At 53.2% G+C, this 8,117-nt stretch overlaps 1 protein-coding gene across 1 annotated transcript; it reads right to left on the bottom strand.

Annotated features, from left to right (window-relative positions):
* Window positions 1-2,977: 2,977 nt before the first annotated feature.
* On the bottom strand, window positions 2,978-4,137 carry Sstr5 (somatostatin receptor 5). Its single transcript, XM_059269240.1, has one exon. It carries the CDS (start codon window positions 4,064-4,066, stop codon window positions 2,978-2,980), a length of 1,089 nt encoding a protein of 362 aa, XP_059125223.1. The 5' UTR covers window positions 4,067-4,137.
* Window positions 4,138-8,117: the final 3,980 nt, after the last annotated feature.

Raw genomic sequence — 8,117 nt, 5'->3', positions numbered from 1 at the left:
CCTCGGCCCTGCCCCACAGGCCGGATTTCCTGGGCAAGGTCACTCAGTCGCTGGAACCCAGTGTCCAATAAAACCCACTGATGCGGACAGAGCCATAAAGTAGATCAGCAGCCCGCCACGGTGGCCCCAGAGTGTTTGCTTTGGGCTACCCCTGCAATTCTCCGTGACTGCAGCCGAGGATATCCCAGGACTATAGTGTCCAGGACCCGTGGCTGTCCTAGACACCCATCAGGCCTTTAATACAGGAGCGTTCAGGGTGTCCAGGGTCCTGTCTCTGCTCATCCATGTCGGCCAAGTTTGGACTCCCAGAACAGTCCACACATTTCTCAATCCTGGGTCTTGCCGTACCGTGCTCCCTCGTTAGGCACCAGTCTAGGTTACTGCCCCAGCCCTTGCCAGGGACGTCGTGCTAGCCTCTCAGCACCTCGGGATCCCCGTCTCACTCACCCACCTTGCTCAGGCCACATCCTGCCCATCCCTGGTAGCCTAGCACCTGTACGCTCTTCACATCTGGCTTTCCCCTCCTCCAGCGTCAGCTCAGCTCATCTTTACTTGCTGGTGACCCATAATGAGACCCTGGAGGCAGAGCTGGGGTTACACCTATTCCTCTTTTCTGCCACAACATGTCCCAGACACCCTGCCTATTCTGACAGGAGGGTTTATTTGCCTGTGTTTCTTGGCCTCTGAGACTTCACACACGTGGTTCTCTCTGTTAGAATACTCCTCCAGCCTAGCTTAGGGAAGCATAGGAACTGACTGATGCCTGCCCATGGGGTCAGTATGGCAGAACCACCAGGAAGGATTGGAAAAGGGGAATTGTGTACTAGTGGTTTGGGTCTGGGGGCTGGGATGGTATGCACTTGACCATCAAGTGGTCAGTGGAATGAGTAAAGGTCTTAAGAGTGCGGTATGGCCAGATTGCAGCCCTGCTGAGGGGTGAGCCTGGACTGGGGTACAAAAGGATGGGCTCCCTGGGGCTGGGATGCTGCTGCTGCCATATGTGGCTTCAGGCTGGCAAGATAGGGAACAGGGTGCCTAGAGGTCTAGGAGAAGCTTCTAGGACAAAGGATAATCTAAGAAGCACCTCCATCCATTTCTATGTCTAATTCCATGGGACATGTTGGTGCCTTGCTCTCTGCAAGAGGGTGCTGGCTGCCTGTCACGTCTACACCTCTGAGAGCACTTTTGTCTGGTCTGGAATCCCCTTTGTCAAAACTCACTCTCCTGAGCTATTTGGTGTGGTTCCCCTTTGTGGCCCAATCCCAGGGGTTCCGATGGTGGGCAGAGGGTTACAGGTAAAGTGGCTTCAGTTTCTTTCAGGAACACTCCCCTTTGAGACACTGACATTGGTGGGCGGGGCCAGTCTTGCCATCAGCTCCTGAGAACGGAGTCCAGAACCTCCAGCTGGAATTGCCCCCTACCTTCCTCATCTGAGGTCAGCTCTCTGGGAGCTGATGGCATTGTATTTATGGGGTTCTCTGCTTTGAGCTGACCTCACTTGGCTCCACAGACAATATTTGCTTTGGGAAAGAATTAAACACTTTATTTTCTATTTATTCACTTTTTATTTAGAAATAAAAGTCATTAAACGCTTTTATTTCTATTTATTATTATTATTTATTCAGGGGCAGGTTGTCGGACACAAGTGCCTTCCAGGCTCGGCATCTGTCTCGGGAGGGGTCCCATTTGAGACCCAGCAGCTCCCACAGCCCTCCTCTGCCCAGTCCTGCTGGCCTGGCCTCTACACCCTCCTAGGGAGCCAGGCATTGCCAGGCAGGGCGGCCCAGAGCAGGAGAATAATTGGATTAACTTCTTTTTCCAGCTTCAGAAAGGCCCAAGGGTGCCCCGGGGACCCCAGTAAAATGCGGACCTGGGGGCTCTTTGAGCGCATTCTGGGGCCGGAGTAGAGAAACTGCTGGAGGAGGCTGAGGAGGGATCACAGGTTCCCCAGGGCCTTGGCCCTCTTGGGCACTGGCATTTGCACTCTCTCGGTCTTTCCAGGCTGTGCTGTTTGCTCGGGGAGCACTTCCTGTTGCTACCTGCTCCTCCTGCTCCCCCTCCAAGAACAGGGCCCTAGCGTTCTGCCTTAAAGAGAAGGAGGGCCATTAAGTCCCCTGTGTGGCCTCACAGTCTCTGAACCTCAGGGAAGCCTCTGTAGAGTCTTTCCCCAGGGTCACCCTCAGGGGCCACTCTGTATAGACCGGATCCTGGGGAGTCTGTTCCTCTGTCCACTCTTCACCATGTGTTTATTCACTCATCTTCCTGCTCTTCACCATGTGTCGGCCCTGCACACCCATTCCCACTGTGGAGGCCATGGCCTCACTTTCCTCACGCTGGAGAAAGATGGGGAAAGGCCGGAATAGGCCCCCAGGGTTTTATCTCCTTTGTCAGGCCTTGCTTCAACTGTTGCCTCGAAGTACATGCAGCTGCAAGATCACAGAGGCCTAGGAGCTCTGTGAGCAGAGGCTGGGGCCAAGCACACGTGGTTACCTTTCATTTGGCTTCCATGTTAAGCAGAACATGGATGGAGCAGTGGCCGAGGGCCAGCATCCCAGCACAGCTCCAGGGTGGGCAGTCACCGACACAAACCAACAGTGTGTACATGAGCATCTCCTGGCTTCCTCCTGGAAAACTGTCTCTTGGCCTGAGAGGCTGACAGTTGTGCCACATTGCAGGTGAAGGTGCCTGAATATTTCCAGGGGGCAAAACTGAGCCCTTTCTCCCTGCCAAGCCCATCTTCACGGTCTCCAAACTCTCAGACCCTGGCCTGGCAGAGCATTTTGGTGAAAGAGATGGTCAGTCACCACAGGACCCCAGCTGTGCTGCCCACCCTTGGCCTAGCCCCAGGCAGCTGTCTTCACACTGCTACCAAGAGGAGTCCAGCTTGCAGACGTGGGCACAAGAGTCTCTTAGCACACTCACATCCCAGAGGACAACATCAGAGAGGCCTGGCAGGACCAGGGTGCTACGGCGGCACTCAGAGCCTGCTGGTCTGCATGAGTCCATTGGCCTCACAGCTGCGTGTGGGCAGTGTGGCCTGCGGCTGCCCACTCTTATCCGGCTGTGGTTCTACGGCCTCTGCATCCTCCATCCCGTATCCTCTGCGTAGGCACAGAACCTTCCGGAAGCTCTGGCGGAAGTTATCAGAGAGAAAGCCGTAGAGCAGGGGGTTGGCACAGCTGTTGGCGTAAGACAAGACCACCACGAAGAAGTAGAGACCGGCAGAGACAGGCTCCTCAGGCAGCGTGAAGGCCAGGTTGACGATGTTGACAATGAAGAAAGGCAGCCAGCAGCCCACGAACACCAGCACCACCACTACCACCATACGAGTCACCTTACGCTCTGAACGCCGTCGCCGGGAGGAGCCCACACGCACACCGGCGGCCTTCACCTTCACCACAATGAGCAGGTAGCACAGACAGATGACCAGCAGGGGCCCAAAGAAGCCCAGCACAGACGTGTAGGTGATGAAGGCTGCACCCCACAGTTGCACAGGTTCCGGCCAGCTCAGGTTGCAGGTGCCCCAGCCCTCCTGGACATCTGCGAAGACCAAGAGTGGCAGAGACATGAGCAGTGAGAAGACCCAGACAGCGGCGCTGGCCAGCTTGGCTACCCGTGGGCGACGCCACCGGGCCGAGCGGAGAGGGTGGACCACAGCCAGGTAGCGGTCAACACTCATGACCATCAGGCAGAAGATACTGGTGAACTGGTTGATGCCATCCAGCGTCATGACCAGGCGGCACAGAAAGGAGCCAAAGGGCCAGTAGGAGATGGCGTTCTGTGTAGCCAGGAAGGGAAGCCCCAACATAAACAATACGTCAGCCACAGCCAGGTTCAGGATGTATACGTTCGTAACTGTCTTCATCTTGGCATGCCGCAGCACCACATAGATGACCAGTGTATTTCCACCCAGCCCCACCGTGCACACCAGCAAGTAGAGCACAGGCACTAGTATCCCCGGGGCTCCCATTGAGGATACTGGGCCCACCAGTGACCAGTTATGGTTACCACTGGAAGCAGCCGAGGCATTCCAGCTGGGTGTGGAAGCTGGAAAGAGGGGCTCCATGCTGCCAGCTTCAGGCCAGTTACCAGCCCCTGTGTCTCTGCAAGAGAAGAGGGTACCATGAGTGGACACATTCAGGCATTCCTTCCTCCAACCATCCCCAGCCCGCCCGCCCGCCCGCCCGACGGTGGTGGGTAAACACCATTAGTCATGTTCAACTTGGCTGGGAATCACATTAAGCAAATTGTGTGGAAAATAAGCTGGAGAGAAAGAAGAAGCCACTGTGGGGAGAAGAGGATGGGTGGCCCAGTGAGCCAAGAGGGCCATTACCTATCAATACTGATACTACAGTGGCTGCCCTGTGACCCACAACCTATGACTCCCCTAGCTTGGTCTGCTATTCAGCACCTCTCTCTAAAACCTCTCAGAGCCCTGGAGGGCAGCATTTCAGGAAAGCGACAGAAGCTCAGTGGGTATCACTTCCCCAGGGGTCCCAAAACTATGAGGAGAAGTGGCCAGTAGAGAAGGATGGGGGGATGAGATGCCATGGCTGGGCTAAGCCAGTCATACCCAACACATGTGGCATCCTAGGCCTGCTCTGCCAATAAGTCCAAGGTTATTGGGGTGGGGCCTTCCCCGAAACAGGAGATCCTAGGGAATGCTGTTCCCAGTAGACAGTTTCCACCCCTAGTAGGGCCTGAGCCTCTCCAAAGCAGCAGTGACCCCAGTGGTCCCTGTACTATACAGTGGCTGGCCCACTTCTCACCCCTGAGTCCACCTGGCTGAGGGTGCTGCCTGCCCAGGGCAAAGGTCTGTCTCAGCAATGGCAGATATCCTTAAGGCCAGGCTTACTGCACAGTGTGGAACTGGAAGGTGCCGAACGCCGGGAGGACAAACACATGGAGCAGACGTAACAGCTAACAGGAACACATCAGGCTTCGGGCATAGCGTTTGAGGGGGCGCACAGCCCACCACGTGGCAGAGCCAGGCAAGCAGAGTGAGGACCCGGGGCCAGTGCGTGGGCTTTGTGGAGAGAGCAGAGAGGCAGGTGTGGGAGGGCAGTGCCTGACAGATGAGTGGCAGGTGCATACATTCTCACTGGCTTTGTGTTTCTTTGTGTTTGAAGTCTTCCATAAAAGCGAAGATGCCCAAGAAGAAATAAACACCTCTGTTGCTGGGGGAGGAGATGGGCAGGACTGATGCCTATGGTTGGGCAACCAGCAAGGGACTGAAGTACCCGGAGGACACAGGCCAGGGACAGGCCCTGGGGAGGCAGGAGCCCTCAGCCTGAGCGAGGGGGGCAGGAGCCCTCACCCTGGGCCAGGCTGTCCCCTAGCTATGCTGCCCTCTGAAACCTGGGCCTGCTCAGCTGATCTGTAATGGCCTGAGCCACAGTAGACATGGGACACTCCAACAGCCGTCAGGGCAGGACCTAGTCGTGGGGTGACCAGGACCAAGCAGAGGCAACTGCAATGTGAAGAACAAGGAAAGGCAGGCTGGGTTATGGGGATCCTGGAGTGAACAGCAGCAGCATCAAGGAAATGAAAATGTTCCTCCCCACAAGCCAACGCACCAAAGTCCAAGTTCTCAAGGCTCAAGGGTGTTGAGGAGTATGACCTGGAGAACCAAGGAGAAGGGGACCAGAGGTGGATCATCTGGGAAAGGGGAAATAAAACAAGATGATTTAACTAGTATGCCTGGAACATGTTTCAGTAAGTGTAAGATCTTTGAGTAAAGCATGGATAAAATATTATAAGGAGTATGAAGTAAACAAGCAGGTTCTCCTACTTTGAAGTCACAGAACTTGGGTGTGAAAAATACAGTCATTTAGTGCCAGGAGAGTCGGCCCATCTGTTAAGTGTGTAGACTGTTCTTGCAGAGGACCCCAATTGGATCCCCACACTCATGTCAGGCAGCTCACAACTGCTTGTCACTCCAGTTCCAGGATCCTCTGGCCTCCATGAACATCTGCACTTACATGCACATAAGCACACATAGACACACATAATTTAAAATAAAACAAATCTTTAAAAAATAGAAAATACAGTCATCTAAATAAACAACAACAACAAGTCCACAAAAATCAAGACTAATTCTAATCTAGTGTTGAGGAGAGAATTGGTGAAATAGAAGACACTGAGGGATGCTGAGAAGATGCAGACATGGAAGCAACAGGAAGAACAAGCAGGAGCCACAGGACAAAGGGGAAGGATGAAACTTTATCTCTCGGAGAAGATGCTAGAGGCCACCTCCTGGCTAATCTTGTCTTCAGTGGATTAAGTCACAATACACCAGCATCACCACTGAGCTGCAGAAAATCCTGAAGACTATCAGTAGGACACATCATGGAAACACCACAAACAGTGGCAACGATAATACTATTCCATCAGCAAAGATAAGGCAAGAGATACGCGACAAACCTTATTTAATAAAAAAAAGAAAAGAAAAGAAAAGGCCAAAGCTAGGGCTGGGGATGTAGAGTGATTGACTAGCATGCATGATTACCTGCGTTCAATTCCTAACAATGCATAAACCAGGTGTACTAGCACAGGCTTGTGAGTCCAGCACTTGAAAGAGGTTGAGACAGAGAGAGGATTAGAAACCCAAGGTCTTCCTGATGAGATTCTAAGTTTGAGGCCAGGCTGTAGGGCTGGTTGTCTGTGCTTTACCCTGAAGCATCATCCCAGTGGGGCAGCAGGTAACTGCTAGGTACCTGCCCCCCTTAAGACCTGGGAGGAGTCGTGCTCCTCTCTCTTCATTACCTCATGGTCTTGGATGCTGGTGCTGCGGATCAAAGCAGAGCTCTCCTGAGAACGGAGGTGGACCGTGCCCCACCCCTCCTGGATTCTGTGACCAGCCCAATTATTCTTGTTGTGACTTAAACCCTGAATAAATTCCTTTGACCTTCAAGTAGACTTCGTGGAATTACCTCATTATCTGGCCCCCCCTTTTCCATTACCAGCCTATGATACACGAAACTTGGTATTAAGAAAGGAGAATGGCTGGAGAGATGGCTTTGAGAGCACTGGCTGCTCTTCCAGAGGAGACTAGGTTCAATTCCCAGCACCCACATGACAGCTCACAGCTGTCTTTAACTCCAGTCCCAGGGGATCTGAGGCCCTCTCCTGGTCTCTGCACACACAGCACTGCATGCATGTGGTACATAGACATACATGAAGGCAAAATACCCATACACATATAAACAAATAACTTTAAAAGACAGTGTTAGGCACGAGATGACTGTAGCTGGGTAAGTGATGGGGTTCCTCTGTTGGCATTGAACCCCTGGCCTGGAAGGTTGTCCCTGCATTGGGGACAAGAATGGCTTCAGCTGGGGCCCATATCACATATAGCTTCAGCAGGAAACCATGGGAACGGCCTTTTCTCAGACATTTAGACAGGGGCTTCCTTGGAGGCCAGTAGATGGGACTGCTGATTGGCTCACAGGGGCTAGTCTCGAGAAGTATCTATATGGGACTTTTAAAGTAATGCTCACAGATGCCATGGACCCCTGCAGAGATCTATCCTAAAAAGGACTGTGGTGCAGCCAGGAGTACTGAAATGTCATTTCACATGGCCAATAGGCATGGACCTGCTGCAGAGGCCATTGGTCACCTCTCCCCAAAAGACTGAACAAGGGACCTGACAAAGGGCTGATTAAAGGTGATGGATGGATCAGCCCCTGAAGATGAGCTGTCCACTGTTGAGGGAAGGGCTGATGGGCTCAGGACCTCCCTAACAGGCTCTGGCTTGGGGTAGCAGTTCTCGAACACATTCTAACCTTAAGTCTGGCTCTGATTTTCTCTACGCTTCTCTGAGGTTTCTCCCTGGCCCATCCCTCCTCACTGCTGCCCAGAGCCCAGGAGTGATTTAGCAGGCCACCAGCCCTTGCCATCTATACAAACACTGCAACTCCCAACCAGTCTCAGAGCTACAAAGAACAAAATAGGCCCTAGAGCTGTGCCTGCCTCTTAGACTGTAATTCTGCAAGAACCGTTTTTAAAAAGAGCAATCTTCTTATTCGCAAGAATTACATGTTCACGGGAAAATTGCCCCTCAGGCCATTTCCACTGTGGGAGGAAGGAGCGAAGGAGGTGGTTTCACATCCAGAGTC

Source organism: Peromyscus eremicus, chromosome 8a (genome assembly GCF_949786415.1).
Source record: "Peromyscus eremicus chromosome 8a, PerEre_H2_v1, whole genome shotgun sequence".
In the NCBI taxonomy this organism is placed as follows: domain Eukaryota; kingdom Metazoa; phylum Chordata; class Mammalia; order Rodentia; family Cricetidae; genus Peromyscus; species Peromyscus eremicus.
This window is presented reverse-complemented; position numbering and strand designations above follow the sequence as displayed.